Source organism: Panthera tigris, chromosome X, assembly GCF_018350195.1.
Source record: "Panthera tigris isolate Pti1 chromosome X, P.tigris_Pti1_mat1.1, whole genome shotgun sequence".
Lineage (NCBI taxonomy): Eukaryota > Metazoa > Chordata > Mammalia > Carnivora > Felidae > Panthera > Panthera tigris.
Genome location: NC_056677.1, coordinates 85,105,204 through 85,125,535, shown reverse-complemented (window position 1 = coordinate 85,125,535; position 20,332 = coordinate 85,105,204). Strand labels below are relative to the sequence as shown.

Here is a 20,332-nt window from a genome sequence, read left to right as displayed (position 1 = left end):
AGGGAAAGCCTGCTCTACTTTATGTGTGTAAACTGTGGGAGGGGGTAGTCTAGGGATTAAAAAAGAAGGGGGGAGGGCAAGAGGGAATTAGGGGTAGAGAGAAAGAGAGAGAGAGAGTGGCCAAACCACTCTCCATTATGTGGAGTTGGAGGAAGACACAGGGAAAAGACAGAATAATGGGGCTGAAAAATAACAAGATGCATGTGGCATCTCTCCACCCAACTAAATATATATTGCCTTACTAGTAAAGAGTATGTTCTGGTCTGGAAATAAGAAGGTGTAGATTAGTGTTAACCTGGGTCTTGTGTTAATGAGGTCAAGGTGATGTGGAATTCCACATTGCTCTCCTATTCAGCTTTTCTCTGTTTCATAGCCATAGATCTAGGCTGTACCTACCAAATTTTAACCACTATCTTGCCAAGGTGGATCACTTTTCACAGTGGTGAAAGAGTGGGGATGGTTCCACGTGAATTCATCCCCATCCCTGAGAAAACAAGTTGGAGTGCACATTCTGATTGACAGAGTTGAGATCAGCAGCATCTCCTTTTGTTAATAAGGGGAGTCATAAAAAATCATAAATTTATCCCCCTTTAAACATACGCTTTCTCCATGGAAACATCATCTCCTAAAAACATGCATTGTTATATGCCTGCAAGTCAAGGCACTTGTTGGTTGTATCTTTTAACTTCTAAGATTTGGTCAGTGTCTTAGTCTCTTAAAGTCTCATAGTCCAAAAATATATCTGAAACCACCATAGAGCAAGGATTAGTTATTGTCAGTTTTGCATTCAGTAAAAAGGCCTTGATAAACCCAGATTCCAGCCAAATGGACCTCCCTGTTTTTCCCTGTGCACAGACCATGTTTTACTGCCTCCTTGCCCTTGAATACTGTTCCATCTGCCTGGGAAGGCCTCCACTATTGCCACCTGTTTAGATCCTCAACAACTATCTCAAACACCCCTGATTTTATAAGTCAAAATCTATTTTTCCTTAATCTCAACTATTATTTTACCTCTATCTTTCTTTTAAAAAATAAGTTTATTTACGTTGACAGGGAAACACAGAATCCCAAGCAGGCTCCATGTGGAGCTTGACTTGGGGCTTGATCCCACAAACTGTGAGATCATGACCTGAGTTGAAATCAAGAGTTGGATACTTAACTGACTGAGCCACCCAGTTGACCAATATCTCTATCTTTTTTATATCACACTTTTCACTTTCTTTTATGTGTGATGGAATAAAAAACATTGTTAGTATTGGCAGCTTTCCTCTGCCTCTAAAGATAAAATTCTTTTTGGCTGCATAGGTCTTTCCAAATCCAGCAACTTCTGTGGAGATTTTTGGTATGCCATATAAGTTCCTGAGATTTAACTGTGCATAACAGGTGTATAGAAAGAAAAAGCTGAAAAATTGCAAGGAAGAGTGCTAGTTTAATTAAGTAACATTGGACGGAGAAGCAAGAGCTTTATACAAAGAAAAAACAAGTTCCCCCAACAAACAAAAGTCCAGGTCCAGATGGCTTCACAGGGGAATTCTACCAAACATTTCAAGAAAATGAGAAAGTTAATACCTATTCTCAAACTATTTCAAAACAGAGATGGAATGAAAACTTCCAAATTCATTCTATGAGGCCAAAATTCCTTGATTCCCAAATCAAATACCTCAGTAAAAAGGAGAATTATAGGCCAATATCTTGATGAACATGGATGCAAAAAATTCTCAATAAGATACTAGCAAATTGAATCCAACAGTACATGAAAAGAATTATTCACCATGATCAAGTGGGATTTATTCCTGGGCCTCAAGAGTGGTTCAACTCTCAAATCAATCAATGTGATAGACCACACTCATAAAAGAAAGGATAAGAACCATATGATCCTTTCAATGGATGCATAAAAAGCATTTGACAAAGTATAGCATCCGTTCTTGATAAAAACCCTCAACAAAGTAGGGATAATATCAGGGAATATACCTCAACATCATATAAGCCATAAACAAAAACCCACAGCTAATATGCTCAATGGGCAAAAACTGAGAGATTTTCCTCTATGGTCAGGAACAAGGCAGGGATGTCCACTCTCACCACTTGTATTTTTTAAATTTTTTATATTAAATATAATTTATTGTCAAATTGGTTTCTATACAACACCCAGTGCTCATCCCAACAGGTGCCCTTCTTAATGCCCATCACCCACTTTCCCCTCTCCCCCACCTCCCATCAACCCTCAGTTTGTTCTCAGTATTTAAGAGTCTCTTATGGTTTGCATCCCTCCCTCTCTGTAACTTTTTTTTCCCCTTACCCTCCCCCATGGTCTTCTGTTAAATTTCTCAGGATCCATATATGAGTGAAAACATATTCACTACTGGTATTTAACATAGTACTGTAAGTCTTAGAGTCAGCAAGCAGACAACAAAAAGAAATAAAAGGCACCCAAATCGGCAAGAAGGAAAACTTTCACTATTCACAGATCACATGATACTCTACGTAGAAAACCTGAAAGACTGCACCAAAAAATTGCTAAAACTGATACACGAATTCAGTAAAGTGTCAGGATACGAAATCAACATACAAAAATCTTTGGCGTTTCTATACACCAATAATGAATCAGCAGAAAGAGAAATCAAGGAACCAATCCCATCGACCATTATACCAAAAATAATAAGATACCTAAGAATAAACCCAACCAAAGAGGCAAAAGACCTGTACTCTGAAAACTGTAAAACACGTATGAAAGAAATTGAAAAAGACATAGATAAATAGAAAAATATTCCATGCTCATGGATTGGAAGAATAAATATGGTTAAAATCTATACAACCTAAAGCAATCCACACATTTAATGCAATCCCTATCAAAATACCACCAGCATTTTTCACAGAGCTAGAACAATTCTAAAATTTGTATGGAACCACAAAAGACCCTCAATAGCCAAAATAATCTTGAAAAAGAAAAGCAAAGCCAGAGGCATCACAATTCTGTACTTCAACCTATATTACAATGCTGTCATAATCAAGACCATATGGTACTGGCACAAAAACAGACACATAGATCAATGGAACAGAATAGAAAACCCAGAAATGGATCCACAACTATATTATCAATTAATCTTTGACAAAGCAAGAGAATATCTAATGGAAAAAAAGACAGTTTCTTCAACAAATGATGTGGGAAAACTGGACAGCAAATGCAGAAGAATGAAATTGGACCACTTTCTTACACCATACACAAAAATAAACTCAAAATGGGTGAAAGACCTAACTGTGAGACAGGAAACCATCAAAATCCTAGAGGAGAACACAGGGAGCCATCTCTTTGATCTCAACCACAGCAACTTCTAACTAGACATGTCTCCAGAGGCAAGGAGAAAAAAAGCAAAAATGAACTAATGGGACTTCCTTGAGATCATAAGCTTCTGCGCAGCAAAGGAAACAATCAAAAAAGCTAAAAGGCAACCTACAGAATGAGAGAAGATATTTGCAAATGACATATTGGATAAAGGGTTAATATTCAAAATCTATAAAGAACCTATCAAACTCAATACCCAAAAAAACAATCCGGTTAAGGAATGGATGAAAACATGAATAGACATTTTGGCAAAGAAAACATACAGATGGCTAATGGACACATGAAAAGATGCTTAATATCACTGATCATCAGAGAAATACAAATCAAAACCACAATGAAATACCACCTCACAACTGTAAGAATGACTAAATTAACAACACGGGAAACAACAGATGTTGGCAAGGATGTGGAGAAAGGGGAACCCTCTTACACTGCTAGTGGGACTGCAAACTAGTGCAGCCACTCTGGAAAACAGTGTGGAAGTTCCTCAAAAAGTTAAAAATAGGGGTGCCTGGGTAGTGCAGTCAGTTAAGCATCCAACTTAGGCTCAAGTCATGCTCTCACAGTTCATGAGTTCAAGCCACATGTCGAGCTCTGTGCTGACAGCTCAGAGCCTGGAGCTTGCTTTGGATCCTGTGTCTCCATCTCTCTCTCTCTGCCCCTCCCCTCCCCATGCTCTCTCTCTCTCTCTCTCTCTCTCTCTCTCTCTCTCTCAAAAATAAATAAACATTAAAAAAAGTTAAAAATAGAACTATTCTATGGCCCAGCAATTACACTACTAGGTATTTAACCAAAGGATACAAAAATACTGATTCAAAGGGGCACATGCACCCCGATATTTATAACAGCATTCCCAACAATAGCCAAACTATGGAAAAAGCCCAATATCCATTGACTGATGAAGGGATAACAAAGACGTGGTATAAATATGTATTAGAATATTATTCAGCCACCAAAAAGAATGAAATCTTGCCATTTGCAACATCGTGGATGGAGCTATATAGTGTATTATGCTGAACAAAATAAATCAGTCAGAGAAAGACAAATACCATATAATATCACTCATATGTGGAATTTAAGAAAACAGATGAACATAGGGGAATGGGGAAAAAAGAGAGGGAGGCAACCCATAAAAGACTCTTTTTTAAGTTTATTTATTTTGGGAAAGAGAGAGAGAGAGAAGTACAAGGGAGGGGCAGAGAGGGAGAGAGAGAGAGAGAGAGAAAGAGGTAGAGAGAGAGAGAGAGAGAGAGATAGAATTCCAAGCAGGATCTGCACTGTCAGCACAGAGCCTGATACAGGGCTCTAACTCATGAACCATGAGATCATGATCTGAGCTGAAATCAAGCTTAACGAACTGAGCTTAACTGACTGAGCCACCCAGGCGCCACAAGAGACTTTTAACCACAGAAAACAAACTGAGGGTTGCTGGAGTGGAGATGGGTAGAGAATGGGCCAAATGGATGATGGGTATTAAGGAGGGTAATTGTTGTGATGAACACTGGGTGTTATATGTAAGTGATGAATCACTAAGTTCTACTCCTGAAACCAATACTACACTATATGTGAACTAACTAGAATTTAAATAAAAATTTGAAACAAAAAATAAATGAAAAGGAAAAAAAAAACAAGTGATAGAAGATGAAAAAGGAAAAAAAGTGGGAAAACTTGCAGAAGATACATTCCAGAGTGAATTTTTTAGTTGATAATGAGCAGTGTTTACAGAGTTTTCTGGGTAGCTATAGTATGTATAAGATATTGAGCATGAAAGCAATATGGAAAACTGATTTTAAAGGTTGCTGGGCATTACAAATTGGCTTCCCCTTGATGCTTTTCAAAGGACTACAGTAAATACCTAAAGATTAAACCTTTTAAGATTGTTTACTTGCTGGACTATTTCCTAGGATACAATTATATGCTGAACCACATAGAATCCTGTCTTATATTTGAGTTTTACTTGTTTGATTATAATTTGTATACATGTCCTAATTCCTGTTTTAATCTGTTGGAAGGCAGGAGGCCTGCCATTCACTTTTGCTTTTTTTGGTACCTTTCACAGAATAAATGCTCAATAAATATTTGTTTAAGGACTGATAGATACCTAAGATCTGAAATGATATCTGCTATAAAGTATCCTTTTTATTAAAAACCAAAATAAAACTGTGGTTAGGAAAGAATGTGCTTTCATTTTTCTACCAGCATGCAATATTTTACCTTTAGGATGAATGGAGGGAACCAGTTTTATGTTCTGGAAAAACATAATATGCTTTTGAACAAGAACATATGCAATATGTTCTTGAAAAACATAACCCTTGCATTCAGGACACCTAATTATATTCATTCTAGCACTTTGTCATATATTGATGTATATGCTTCTTTAACTGATTCATCATGAATCTTCTATATTGGAATTTGGGAAGCCAGAGTATAAACAGACAAAAAGAAAGTCAGCTAAGAATATACCTCCATCAAAGTTCCTCCATCTCTTATTTTTTGGTAGAATACAGCTTTTGGGATGCCTGGGTGTCTCAGTCAATTAAGTGTCCAACTCTTGGTTTCAGCTCAGGTCATGATTTCATGATTCGTGGGATCGAGCCCCATGTTGGGCTCTATGCTGACAGCACGGAGCCTGTTTGGGATTCTCTCTCTCCCTCTCTCTCTCTCTCTCTCTCTCTGCCCATCCCCTGATTGCTTTTGCTCTCTTTCTCCTTTCTCTTTCTAAAAATAAATATAAACTTTAAAAAATAAAGAAAACTTTTAAGCATGTCTACATAATGTTTGGAAACATAAATGATCACAAAGGGTTCCAAACTCTTTAAGACAAGTAGTCTGGTTTTATCTCTGGAAATGTCTGCTTTAACTTGATCCTCACTTATCATGAACTAAGAAGCTCTATTTCACTGTCATCTCTTGTCCATATTTAATCAATAGACTCATTCTCATCACCATATGATATTTTATACAGTGGAAACTCAAAATAGAATCTCAGAAATTTATACAGGCAGGAATTAAACATATCTAATTTGTTGTAATATACAGATATTGATACCTATGAAGAACAGTAAAAATGGGTAATAAAAGAAAATACAGTAAAAAAAAATCTAATTATGTGTATGAGCTACACAGACGTGGGTCCAAGTCTCAACTCTACCATTTAATAGCCATGTATCACTGGGCAAGTTCTTTAACCTCTATGAATATCAGTTTTACCATCTTCAATAATATGACCTACCTCATAGTGTTACTGACATAGTTTTTGCCATATAGTAAGGGCTGAAAAATCAGAGCTAGTAGTGATAGTGGTATCAGTACCAAAAACAGAAATAAGAGATAATGTGTTGAGCATTTACTCTATGTCAGCTTTGGTGCTAAGTGCTTGTCAGTATTCCCCGAGGTAGACGCTTCAACTCCTCTTCAACTGTTCTCTCTCTCAGTTAAGAGCACCATGATTCACTCAGTTGCTTAAGTCAGAAACATAAGAGGCATCCTTTATTCAACTATTTCTCTCATTTCTCACAGCCAGTGCATCAGTATGTCCTGTCAGCTCATCTTTCAATACATATCTTGGATCCATTAACTTCTCCCCATCTCCTTAGCTACCACCCCAATCCAAGCTTACCATTGCATATCTCCCCCTCAAATGATATAATTGCTTCCCAACTTGGTCTCTTTGCTTGTCTCCCTACAGTCCAATCTCACTGGGGCAGTCACAGTGATCTTTTAAAAATAGAAATCTGATCATCTTATTCCCCAGCTTAAAACAAACAGACAAAATATAACACTCTCCATTTGCCTCGGATTACTAATAAAAATCAACTTATTCTGGCCCACAATATGCAACAGGATCTGACCTCTGCCTGCCTCTCCAGCCTCATCCAATACCATTTCCCCTCAGCTCACTGTGCTCCACCCGCACTGGCCTTTTTTAGTTTTCTTGAATACAACTAGTCTGTTCCTGTTTCATGACCTTTGCACTTGTTGTTCACTGACTGGCACACTATTCCCATAGATCTTCACAAGGTTGGTTCCTTCCTGCCATGCAGGTCTTGGCTTTAAGTCTCTTTCTCTTGGAAGCCCTTGTTGATCACTCAACTAAAAATGGCCTTCCAGTCACTCTTGTAATATGACCCTTTTTATTCTCATCATAAGTATTACCCAACATAATCTTGTAAATGTATGTGTATGTTTCCCCCACTCTAGAAGTTAAGTTCCAGGAGAGTAAGAACTTTATTTATTTTTTTTTTATTAAGTAATCTCTATGCCCAACATGAGGCTTGAACTCATGACCTGGAGATCAAGAATTGCATGGTCCACCAACCAAGCCAGACAGGCACCCCAAAGGAGAGTAGGAACTTTAATCTGTCTCATTCAATGCTATATGCCAAATACCGAATGCAATTGTTCAAAATATCTTAAGCTGAATAAACAAATTTTCATTTTCCAGGTGAGGAAATCAAGGCACAGGTCATATAACTAAAATATACCATTACTCCCTAGGTTAATGTTGGAGTCAAAACCTAGTAGTTCAGAATTTGTAAACTGTGAGTCCACTGGTTGACTCTGAGTAGGGTTTCTTGGGAGGGGAGCTTAGAAATTTTAAACATGCAAAATATAAAAAATATGCAAAATAAAAAAAATTAAATTTTAAATTTAGGAAATTGCATATAAAAATTCAGATTTGAGGATTTTTTCAAAAAATCAGAAGATACAGCAATATTTGTCTTATATTTCTATACGGTAACAATAATTTGGATATCATGTGGCTGCCTGACTTTAAATGAGACATAGCTCATTGATTCATCCAATAATCACTTGCTGAGCACTTACTATGTGCCATACACTATAGTCCCTTGAGCTATATCAGGGAGCAAAAAAGACAAATATCTCTGTCCTTAAGAAGCTTACATCATAGCTTAAGGAGACAGAAAATCAATAGCAAATATGATAGGTAAATTTTATATATATATATATATATATATATATATATATATATATATATCAAAAAAGTTAATAATTGCTATGTAAAAAGAAAAATCAGAGCAAGGTAAAAAATATCAGGAGTATGAGAATGGTAACTAAGTGGAAGAGAATATTAAGAATATATATAAATAAAATATTCAAAGAAGATGAACTGATGAGGCTAAAATAGAAGAATCTGTAAAATGGAAAGAAATGAGGGAGTTAGTCATGTAGCTCTAGGAGAATAAAGTATTCCAGACAGAGGTAACAGTTCGGGCAAAGACCCTAAAGCTGGAGTATACCTGCCTGAGAGTATACCTGTTTGAGAAACAGTAAGGTCAAAGTGCCTTGTAAGCCCTAGAAAGGTCTTGAATTTACTTCCAAATGAAATGCTGTACCATTGGAAGGTCCTAGGTAGAACACAAACATATGTGAATACTGGTATTAAGAAAGATTGAAGAGAGTCATGTAGAAAAGCAGAGAAACCAATTAGAAGTTATTGAAACAACAGAGGTAAGAGATGGTGGCTTGAACCAGAATGGTAGCAGTGGTATGGAAGGCACAGTCTATGTAATCCCCAAAGTTTGAGTGAGTTAAGAGCCTGTGGGATAATATATTGACCAAAGGGATATAGGAGCTGAGAAAGAAATTCTCTATTTCTCCTCCTGGATCAACTATCATGAAATAATCTCCTTTTTCCCCTGCCTCCCTACCTTTTTCCTTCACTCCTATGTTGCTAATACACAATAGCTTTTGCCTCAGGTTTTATTTTCTAGGAATCCATGGTAAGACAGGAAGAAGATCAGAAGTTCAGTTTGGGACATACTGGTCTTAACACCAAGTGAATATGCTGAAAATTCTACTGGATAAAAGATTCTGTATTTTATGCCATATTTCACTCATATGTGGAATATAGGAAACAAAACAGAAGAACAAATGGGATGGGAAAAAATGAGAGAGAGAGAAGCAAACCATAAGAAACCAATAGAGAACAAACTGAGGGTTTATGAAGGGAGGTGGGCAGGGGATGGGCTAAATGGGTGATGGGAATTAAGGAGGGTACTTATTGGAATGAGCACCGGGTGTTATATGTAAGTGATGAATTACTAAATTCTACTCCTGAAACCAATATTATACTATATGTTCACTAATTCGAATTTAAATAATAATTTGGAAGAAAAACAAAACAAACAAACAAACAAAGATTCTGTAGTTTAGGAGAGAGATATGGGCTGGAAGGTATATGTGTTGGAGTTATCAGTGTACAGATGGTAGATAAAACCGTGAGAGATAAAACTGTGAGATTGTATAAACAAATCATGGGTGGAGTAAGTATGGATAGACATGGAAAAGAAAACTAGGACCAAGCACCAGGGTCCCCTAACATTAAGAGGTCAGGGGAACTATGAGGAACCAGCAAAGGAAATTAAGAAAGGGTAATTGACAGAGTACAGGGAAAAGTAGGATAGTGTGGTTCTCTGGAAGTCAGGTTAAAGAACATATGTCAAAAATAAGGGGGTGATCAATTGTGCCATATGTACTGATTAAGTAAAAGTAGGAGTGAAAATTGACCTGGCCACTGGATTTAGCATCACTGAGGTCACTGGAGACTGAAAAGAGCAATTTTGGTGCAGTAGCGAAAACAAAATTCTAACTGGAATGGGTTTAATAGAGAATCAGTGGAGAGGAGCTTAAGATCCTAAGTGCAGATGGCAGGGCTTTTTTTCTTTGCTTTTTGTTTTGTTTTGTTTTGTTTTTTGTTTTTTGTTGTTAATAAGTATTTTGCTGCAAATGTAAGCAAGGAGATGGGCAGTGGCTGGCAGGAGAAGTGGAGTTGACACTTTTTTAGATGGCATAAATATTGTCCTATGTGTATGTTGATGGAAATGATCCAATAGAAATAGGAAATTCCATGATACAGGAGAGTGGGAGAAATGCTCAGGTGATTTCCTTGAGTAGGCAAATAAAGATTGAATCTAGTGCAGAAGTGATGTATTTGGCCTTACATAGCAGCAAGGCCAGTCCATCAATGATAATAGACTTGAAGGCAGAGTATGCAGATACAGATGCCAATCAGTGGGTGAATATAGTGGAAGTTCTCTCCTAATTGCTTCAGTTTTTTTTTTTCAGTAAAATGGGAAGTGAGGGGACATGTTTAACGTTTGAGGAGAACAATGTAAAATACTCATCTAGGAGGATGAAAGACTGAATAGACTAGGAATACACAGTAATACTACTTGGCAGTATTAAGGGTCCTTTTGAAGTTTATAATAATGAATTTGAAGTGGGACCAGTCAATGTTATCATATATCTCCCTTCAGTCAAGTTCAGCTACAAGGATGCAGGTACAAGCATAGATAAAGAGTTGATTTAAACAGTGCTATGGTTTCACAAGTAAGATTAAGGGATAAAGAGTCAAAGAAATCAAGAGGGTACATATGGGAGTGATTATAATGACTGATTATGAAACTTAAACTATGGTAGGTGGAAAGAGAGCAAAGGACAGTGAAAAAATTGTAGGATCAGTGAGTGGCAGCTCTGGGGGAGGGTCAATAGGTTACTGGAATTGAGGTACAGAAATAGTGAGCTAGAGGTAGTGGCAAGTTTAGAAACATGAAAATGAGATTACTGAGGAGATTGATATAGTCTTCAACACCCTAAAATGTTTCAGATGACCTGCCACAATTATTACATTATCTACCTTCTTGGCCCCTGAAGAGATTTTGAATTTGCAACTCCTGCAACAAATTAAAACCTTGATAGGAGCAAAATAATATCTGTATCTGTATCTGTATCTATATCTATATCTATATCTATATCTATATCTATATCTATATCTATATCTATATCATCTATATCTATATCTATATCTATATCTATATCTATATCTATATAGGAATACCAGCATTCTAGCTCATTCATGACTATTTGAAATCAATTCTTATTTTATGATTATCAAATACAACCCATTAATTCTTACAAAGCACGTAATCTGTTAACCAACTATACTGTAAACATCTGCTCCCCTCAAATAAACAAACTGAATGGAATTCAAATTACATAGGTATTGTACAATAAAATGGCTAATATTTCTGAGTATTACATAGATAACATACAGCAGTATGGTTATATTTCTAAATATTAGAGCATATCTAACTTTTAATGAGATGAAAGTAAATTACAATTGCCACTACTGTGCTATTTATGTTATCTGTAATTTTACAAACAAGCAGATTATCAACTTTTAGAGGTTGAATTAATTAATCTTTTCATATTATATATGTGTTCCATTATGCATACTTGCTACAAAAAATAAGCTAAACCAGGGACTCCCACTTATATCTAAAAACAGATGGAAAAGATGACTACTTCTATCACATGTTAGCCTATGCAGACAAGAGAAGGCATCACCACTTTCTAAAGACCCTGCTATACAATCTTGATCTTTTCTGAGTTCAATTAATTATAATAAATCCAAATCCTCATTTTTCCTACAAGAGACTATCTGCTCTCCTGGAAATTGGTACTTGAGCAAGCTACTTGTTGACACTTAATTTTTCAAGGATTAACAGTTAAATTGGGATTAAATTATAAGAAAGCTCACTGTCCTTGATAATCTCTTGGTAACCATGATGGGGAGTAGGATAGGAGGGTGAAAGGTGTTGAAACATATTTCTTAGTGTCTTAGGTAGACTAGGACAATTACTTTCCTTTCAAAAGACACAGGTTTCCTTGCAATATGGTATAAAGTGAATCCCATTGTACATGCTCAATGAACATTTGTTGACTAAAATGTAAACCTTGTTTACTATATACTACATAGGCATTTATAGGTCAGGATCATTTAGGAGCCATTAAAATCAGACAAAATTACTGTATATTTGTATTTATTTATTTTTTTAAATATGGAACATTTCAAACATACTCAAAAATAAAAATACCAATATAATGTACACTCATATACTCTTTGTACAGATTCAATAATTAGCAACATGCTACATTCCTTGTTTCAAATATCTCTACCCCCTCAACTTTTCTGATGATATTGCTTTGTTGGGAGTAATAATCACTAAAATGTGATGAATAGCAATGCAAATGTCATGTGTCAGGGTTGGATAAATGCACTAAGGAACCCTTTAGAAAGAGTTTGTGAGACAGTCAGATTTTGAGAACCTCATTTATTTTAATGATTACTAAAGAGCAAAAATGGTTGGATTATGTACCCCTTTAAGAAGGGGGTTCTTGTTCTGTTTACTTTGTTGGAGAGGTAAATGGTCATAATGGTTTTTGAACTTATAACTGGTTCACTGCACTTGGCCATCGTTATCCCCAAACACTCAGGTTTCTACAGATGTTTGATAATATTTAATCACTCTTTTCACTACCTGTGAATTAAATTCAGGATTATATAGATATATATGTCTTCATCCACAGATTAAGTCATCCTTTGTTCCAAGTTGTTGGGAAAGTGATATGTGGGATTACTCTCATCACTTTTATCTTAGTAAGTGCCTCCACTGAAAAGATTCAGGTGGGAAGCAGGGGAGACAGTAATTTTTGGACTGGCACTACCTCTCAAAATATGACTCACTTCTCTATCATTTCTCTATTACTATAACCGCTAACTAAAATGCTGAGAAATTCAACTAATCATTCTTGAGACTGGCTAAATTAAAAACACAAAACTGAGTAATTGGCTATAGAAAGATCACAAACAGTAAATTTTTCTTGCTATGATGCAAATGGGTAGAGAATATTATTAAATATTTCATATATGCATTTTTAAACACTGAAATTAATACACTAATTTTTAATGAGGGCAATAATGCACAGAAAAATTATCATCCATGATTACATTAAAGTGGCCTTAAATTGGGAATTTTAGGTGAATACACACATTGTCAAATTCAGAGCCTTTTTCACTATAAATGATACTCTCTTGGCAATGGCATAAAATCACCTATATGGACTGAATTTCTCACTTGGCACATATTTGGAGTCAGTGGCCAGTACTAGATCTGAAAAGCATATTTATTAAACACAGCCAAATGCTATCCAAATCACTTGTATCATTCTAGAAGAGACTTCCCTAAGTTGACAAAGACTGTTCCTTCCTTTAGAACATTGGGCCCCAAACTGTTCTTTTTCCATACTAAGGTATATGGGAAGTATAACAATCAAAAGATTCACCCACTCCATCAGTCCCAATCACTCCCTAAGATCTACTGCATGAATAAAGGATGTCAGGAGTTATGCTTGAATGTAAGCCTCTGCTCGGTGGGATATCATCCTTTTCTCTTCTACTGATCTACATGTGACTTGAGAACCACTGACTTAGATGATATCAACAACAGATACAAACTTAATCAGATATGTGCTTGAAAGAGAGGGCCATCTACAAGACAGGATTTCAGGGACACTGGGAACTTCAATTGTGCATGAAATACTACATGTCTTTGTTTAAAAGCAAATAGGCTGTCAACTGAGAAGCAATCACACCCCAGTAGCAAAGAGCATACTTATGGAAATTTCTAATGCCATTCTCCATTAAAAGGAATCAAGGTCCCTCAGAAAAGTGGCTGATTGTAGGACTAGGGCAGGAAATATACAAGATAATCCTGGAGCATCTTATAGTGCTGAAATATAAAGAAATGCACACACACACACACACACACACACACACACACAGATACATACTGTGGAATATTACTCAGCAATCAAAAAGAAAGAAATCTTGCCATCTGTAACAATGTGGATGGAGCTAGAGTGCATTATGCTAAGTGAATTAAGTCAGAGAAAGATAAATGCCATAAGATTTCACTCATATGGAATTGAGGAAACATAATAGATGAACATAGGAGAAGGAAAGAAAAAAAAAGAGATGGAGGGAAACCATAAAAGATTCTTAACTATAGAGAACAAACTGAGGGTTTGCTAAAGTGGAGGTGGGAGGGGGATAGGCTAAATGGGGAATGGGTATTAAGGAGAGCACTTGTGATGAACACTGGGTGCTATGTGTAAGTGATGTATCATTAGGTTCTACTAAAACCAATATTATACTATATGTTAACTAACTAGAATTTAAATAAAAGCTTGAAATAAAAGAAAAAACAAAACAAAAGCAATAAGGTATATTGATACTTTTTACCCTTGATATGACGTAATGAGCATATTTTATGTCTGTGGGCTTCCTCAAAAAAACACATTATCCCAGTCTAACTATGAAATAAATATCAGATAAATCCCAACTGAGGGACATTCTACAAAATATCTAAACAGTATTCCTCAAAGTGTGAAGGTCATAAGAATTAAGGAAAGTTGAAAAAGCACCACAACCAAAAGGAAGTTAAGGACAGCTAACAACTAAATGTAATGTGGTATCCCAGATGGGATCCTAGAATAGAAAAAAGACATTAAGGAAAATCTGAGAAAATCTGAATTATTATGGACTCTAGTTAATAACAATGTACCACTGTTGGTTCATTAATTGTAACAAATATACCAAAGTCATGTAAGATGTTAATAACAGGGAAAAATGGTGTAGGGCACACAGGAACTTATTGTACTGTCTTTGCAATAATTCTGTAAGTTTAAAATTGTTCTAAAATTTATACATTTATTTAAAAGCAAATGGAGGGGTCTTTTATTACAGTACATTTTATGGGGATAAAAAGCTGGAAACAAAATACATGCACATAAATACAAAAATGATTGACTAAATGGTAGTATCATAGACTATTAAGCAACACAGAATATTACATACTTAAAAGGATAAGTGAGCTCTCTATCAATTGACTTGGAAAGATTCCCACTCTGTATTTTTATTAAGAAAAGAAAATGCAGAGAAATATAAAACTCTTATTTTGTAAAACAATGAGGAGAAAATCCATATATATATATATATATATATATATATATATATAATTTCCACTTCAAAGAATAGGGAGAATGTATGCAAGGATACACACTGGATTAGTAGCATTGCTTGGAGTAGGAGAATAGGGTGAGAGGAGAGAAAAGAGGAGAGGGGTAACAAGTCTGGGCATATAAGCAGGCCAGGGAAAGTAAGCAATAATTAAGTTGATAATTCATTATCAGTATACAACATCTATACAGTTAACTAATGCTTTGCAAATAAAAATATAAATCTGTGAAAAAAAACAAGCAAATGGATCAGAAGGAGGAAAAGACATCTATTTTAGATTGGCAAGACTTAATGAAGGTGGGGGTGAAGAGGAGGTAAGCAGGAAAAGTGTAGCAGTACTCAAAGAATATAGTATCATTCACTGAGGCTGAATTACCATCCTTTTCTCATTTTTTCCGAGAGCTGCCCAAGTAGGTGAAAGCATTGATTATCACTAAGTATGACTGCTATTTCCTCCAGTATCCTGGAGTTTTTGTCCACCACAAACAGAAACTAAACTCACCACTTGCTTCCCCAACACTCCTCCCTCAAAACACATACGTATAAAAGTGATGCCTGGAACATCAAGAAGATTATTTATACATCACCCTGTTCCCCTGGCCTTTTGAACAATGAGGCCTCACCAGGGGTTTTGAAGTGCTTTTGATGAAGAGGTGACATAGCTTTGGCATCAAAGTCCACAGGAGGCAAAAATAGGAAGGGTCTGCATTTCTAGGAAGTTGAAATCAAATAATAGATTGTAGGTGCCTGGTGTGCAAGATCAGAGACTCCCAAAATGGCAGAATTGAAAAGTGGTTTAAAGGTCATCTCAGCTATCTACTTCAATACCTAATGCAATCCCTATCTGAGATTCTACGTCCTAGATCCTTGCACTAGGGTGGAAGGGGAAGGAAGGACATATTGTAGAATCCCTTAGGATAAAACAGATTGCTTTTCACTATAAACTTCTTACAAGAATCAATAGTATCTGTTACACATTATTCCCTGTATAGCACCTAGGAACTCAGGATGACCATGTGTTTATAGGGCTCCATGTTGAACATTTAGATACAGTGGACACTGTGCAAATCATATGAAAATTTTTAACAGTAGCTTATTTGCTAAGAGATCTCCCAGTAAAATCTCCCAGGAAAATCTGAAGCTATTTTCCATCAACAAAAAACGTAGAGAACTTACCCTAAATGATACTTTAGGCCATTTTCATAGTCAGATATTAAGAACATTGAGCCCATTGGCTCTATGAAAAAACAATTGTTAGAAGACCCTACAGTAGGGGTGGAGTTAAGAAATGAAACACAAACTTTTATAAAAATTCTATGGGCATGCACAGTAAATGTAAGTCCCATTTTATGAAAACTTGATAAGAATTTGTTGTGTAGTCCCAATAAATAATTAGAATTGAACTTACTGAAGCTCCCCATGCACTGCAAAGATATTCACTGTATAATGTGAGCAACACCTCCATACACTCCAAGCCCAATCAAAAGACGACTAACTATGGTATTGAGCAATATTTTCACACAGCACTCACCTTAAAACACAAGTGTAGAAACCACTGTCTTGTGCCTCAGCTGAGTGAAACCATATTGAATCTTCTTCTTTGCTCATCCTGACCTCTGAAAAGATGATGGGCTCTTCCAAATCACCCTTGTTTTTGTACCACATAAGCCTGAGTCCAGTGCTCTGGGCCATGCTATAGTTGGTGCGAATATAACTGTAGAAAAGGGCGCATTTCACCCGTACTGGTTCACCTGCCAAAGCCATGTATGTCTTGAGATCCACTGACCAGTCAATGCAGCCATCCACTGAAAGAAAACCAGATTGGGCATGAAATGCATTGAGCATTGTTAATACTAATTATAATACTAATCATTGCCAACATGTACTGAGGACTTACTGTGAGCCAGGCTTTACAGAATTTTCATGTCAAATGCTTTATTTTTTTTTAATTTTTTTTAACATTTATTTATTTTTGAGAGAGAGAGAGGAAGAGAGAGAGACAGACAGACAGACAGAGCATGAGTGGGGGAGGGGCAGAGAGAGAGGGAGACACAGAGTCCGAAGCAGGCTCCAGGCTCCGAGCTGTCAGCACAAAGCCGACACGGGGCTCGAACTCACGGACCACGAGATCATGACCTGAGCTGAAGTCGGACCTTAACCGACTAAGCCACCCAGGCGCCCTTCAAATGCTTTATATAGATTACCTCATTTAATCTTCCCAATGATCCTTTAAGATAGACCAATATCCTCCTTAGACCTTGGCAGAGAGGATCCCTGTTCTATCCCTTTGTCTTTGGGGGAATTCCCAGTCCTCACAGCAAACTTATGCTTGCAGTTAACTGGATCCTCCAAGTAGTTCCAGCACTGGTGTTTATGTGGCTGTCCTGGGGCCCTACCGCAAGGCCCCAGTTCTGGCAGAATGGCCTGGCAAATGGATTACTCCTGTTAGTCATGTGGTATTTGCTTCACAGGATTGTGTGAGACTGGACTTCTAGGATGACAGTGACATGTTGATTTTAGGTGACTTAAATTTTTTGGACAGGAGCCCCACAAAAGAAATACTTCCAGGGGACCCTTGTACAGCCTAAGAGCAGCCCTTAGATTCACATTTTTATGATTCTTATTTTACAGAAAAGAACTAGAGACTCAGACAAGTTCAATGACTTTTCCCAAAGTCACATGGTTAATAAGTGGTAGAAAACCAGTCTCTGATTCTACAGACTGTGTTCTTTACCCCTACCCTATAGTGCCTCTGCCTATAATTGTGATAGGAATGACTGTGTTATTTATTTGCCTTTGAGAAAAGTTGAAAGCAGTAGGCACCTAAAGTGATTATCTGTCATTATCTATATGCCAGTTTTCCATGGTATGACCTATTAATAGCAGATATTTAATCACAGTTCGATTTCTTTTTATACCCTAAGGCCTCTCTCACTGTTTAGATGGTATTTGCTCATGGGAATATATTATATTAATATCAGCTTTAATCAAATAATATTAGGTGGGTAAATCTACCATTAAAGAAAGACATATACAGTAAATTCCCTCTTCTCCAGAATGGCTAGAAATGAGACACTGGCTAATTTAATATGCCTGTCAACACAATTAGCATAGATATTCTACTTCCAATTACTTAATTTCAAAGAATTTCACCAAATTATGCTACCTCCCTTTATATTACTTTATTACCCTTTACAAAACTGTATAAACATTGCCATTTAAAAATTATATGTTTCACTTATAATCTTGTAAACTGACCTGCTTCCTTTTTTAGAAGTTGAGAACCCTGTAGCCATCTTTTAACCTCAGTTGGACAGAAAGCTCAGGGCTAAATGCAATACTCAAGTGCAATAACTATCTTACCTCCATATTTTGCTTTCTCTATACAAGGGTTCTTTTTTAAAAATTTTTAACATTTATTTATTTTTGATAGAGAGAGAGAGAGACAGAGCATGAACAGGGGAAGGACAGAGAGAGAGGGAGACACAGATCCAAAGCAGGCTCGACTCTAAGCTGTCAGCACGGAGCCCGACGTGGGGCTCGAACCCACAAATCATGAGATCATGACCTGAGCCGACGTTGGGTGTTTAACCGACTGAGCCACCCAGGCACCCCCCTCTCTATACACAGGCTCTTGACCTGGGGTTCAAGGACACCCAGGGTGGGTACGTGGATAGACTTCAAGGTTTTTGTGCCTATTTGCATAGTTATACTTTTCTGGGGAGATGTTCCACAGCTCTTTAACAGATCTTTGAAGCAGTCTACAGCCTCAGAAAGTTTTTGGACTCTGTCGATTCTGGAATCTCTTTCTGACTTCATTTTTCACTGCTTTGCTATGTATGGGCTTTTATTATAAGCTGCCTCAAATCCTTTTCTGTAGGAGAAATATTCATTAGAAATAAATCAATAATCAAATAAATATCTCATTCTAAATTTATACTGAAGGGCATTTGAACTTTTTTTGAGGATTCAGAAGGCACCAGATTCACCACTATGGATTTTGATGATCATGATGCATTGTTGAAGGCAAGAAGGTACAACTGGATTAGAATAAATATGTACTGATGACACTATTTCTTGGCGGGAGGGGCTTTTAATTCACTCCCTGGTATTGGTTGTTTACCTGTCATGTATCAGTCTAATTAACTGTCAATAATAGGGGAAATCTGCATTAATTAAACATTCTGGGTCATGGTAAATTACTGCCAATACATCTCCAGACTAAACATAATTTTAATATTTATTGTTTTGGTGGCTCAGTTGGTTAAGTGTCTGACTTCGGCTCAGGTCATGCTCTCATGGTTCGTGGGTTCAAGCCTTGTGTGGGGTTCTGTGCTGACAGTTCAGAGCCTGGAGCCTTCTTCGGATTCTGTGTCCCTCTCTCTCTGTTCCTCTCAAGCTCCCACGCTGTCTCTCTCTCTCAAAAACAAATAAAGATTTAAAAAGTTTTTAAAATATTGTTTTATCATCTTTAAGTGTATTTTATATTATTCTTTTTTATGGATTGTCTGTGACACTGTTCCCATGCATCAAGAACAATAAAAACCTGGAGGTGATTTAAAGGCTATATAACAGTTCAGTTCCCCCCCACCCCCAACCTTAAGATGCATAGCAAGTTAACAAATTTGGCTTAACAAAGTAGCCTCAACCTCTATAATTACCTACTTAATATGAAAAAAAAAAAAGCTTTTGGAATGTTTTTTCCATTCGTTCCCTAAATCCCTTTAGTTACTTCCTTTAAACCATCTGCTGTATAATCTACACCTTTACAATGTTAACAGGCTGGTTTGGCCCATTAGTGACAGGACATGGTTGGTATTGAAGATAATCAAAATATCTGCTCCTGAGACACAATGATCATACTCAAAGGCAGTTGAAGACATTTAACAGCCTTTACAATTAGCTTTATCATACAAACCTTGAGAGTATACTGAGAATTCATTTCCTTTTAAGTACTATCTGAGCAAAATGTATTTGATTTAATAGATTCATAGTTCCTTTTCCTCTGTTCTCTTGGTTAGCTAGCAAAGGGAGTATTTAGTTATAAGGTAGTCAATAGACAGAAAACAGCCTTGCAGTAATGGGGAAAACAATTTCCAAATGTT

At 36.6% G+C, this 20,332-nt stretch overlaps 1 protein-coding gene across 1 annotated transcript in view; it reads right to left on the bottom strand.

Annotated features, from left to right (window-relative positions):
- The window catches only part of IL1RAPL2 (interleukin 1 receptor accessory protein like 2), a 1,066,898-nt gene that overhangs the window by 511,351 nt on the left and 535,215 nt on the right, over positions 1 to 20,332 (bottom strand). Inside the window, exon 2 of the mRNA XM_042974778.1 lies at positions 16,759 to 17,032. Within this exon, the coding sequence (XP_042830712.1) occupies positions 16,759 to 17,032 (274 nt within the window). The remainder of the gene's footprint in view (positions 1 to 16,758; positions 17,033 to 20,332) is intronic.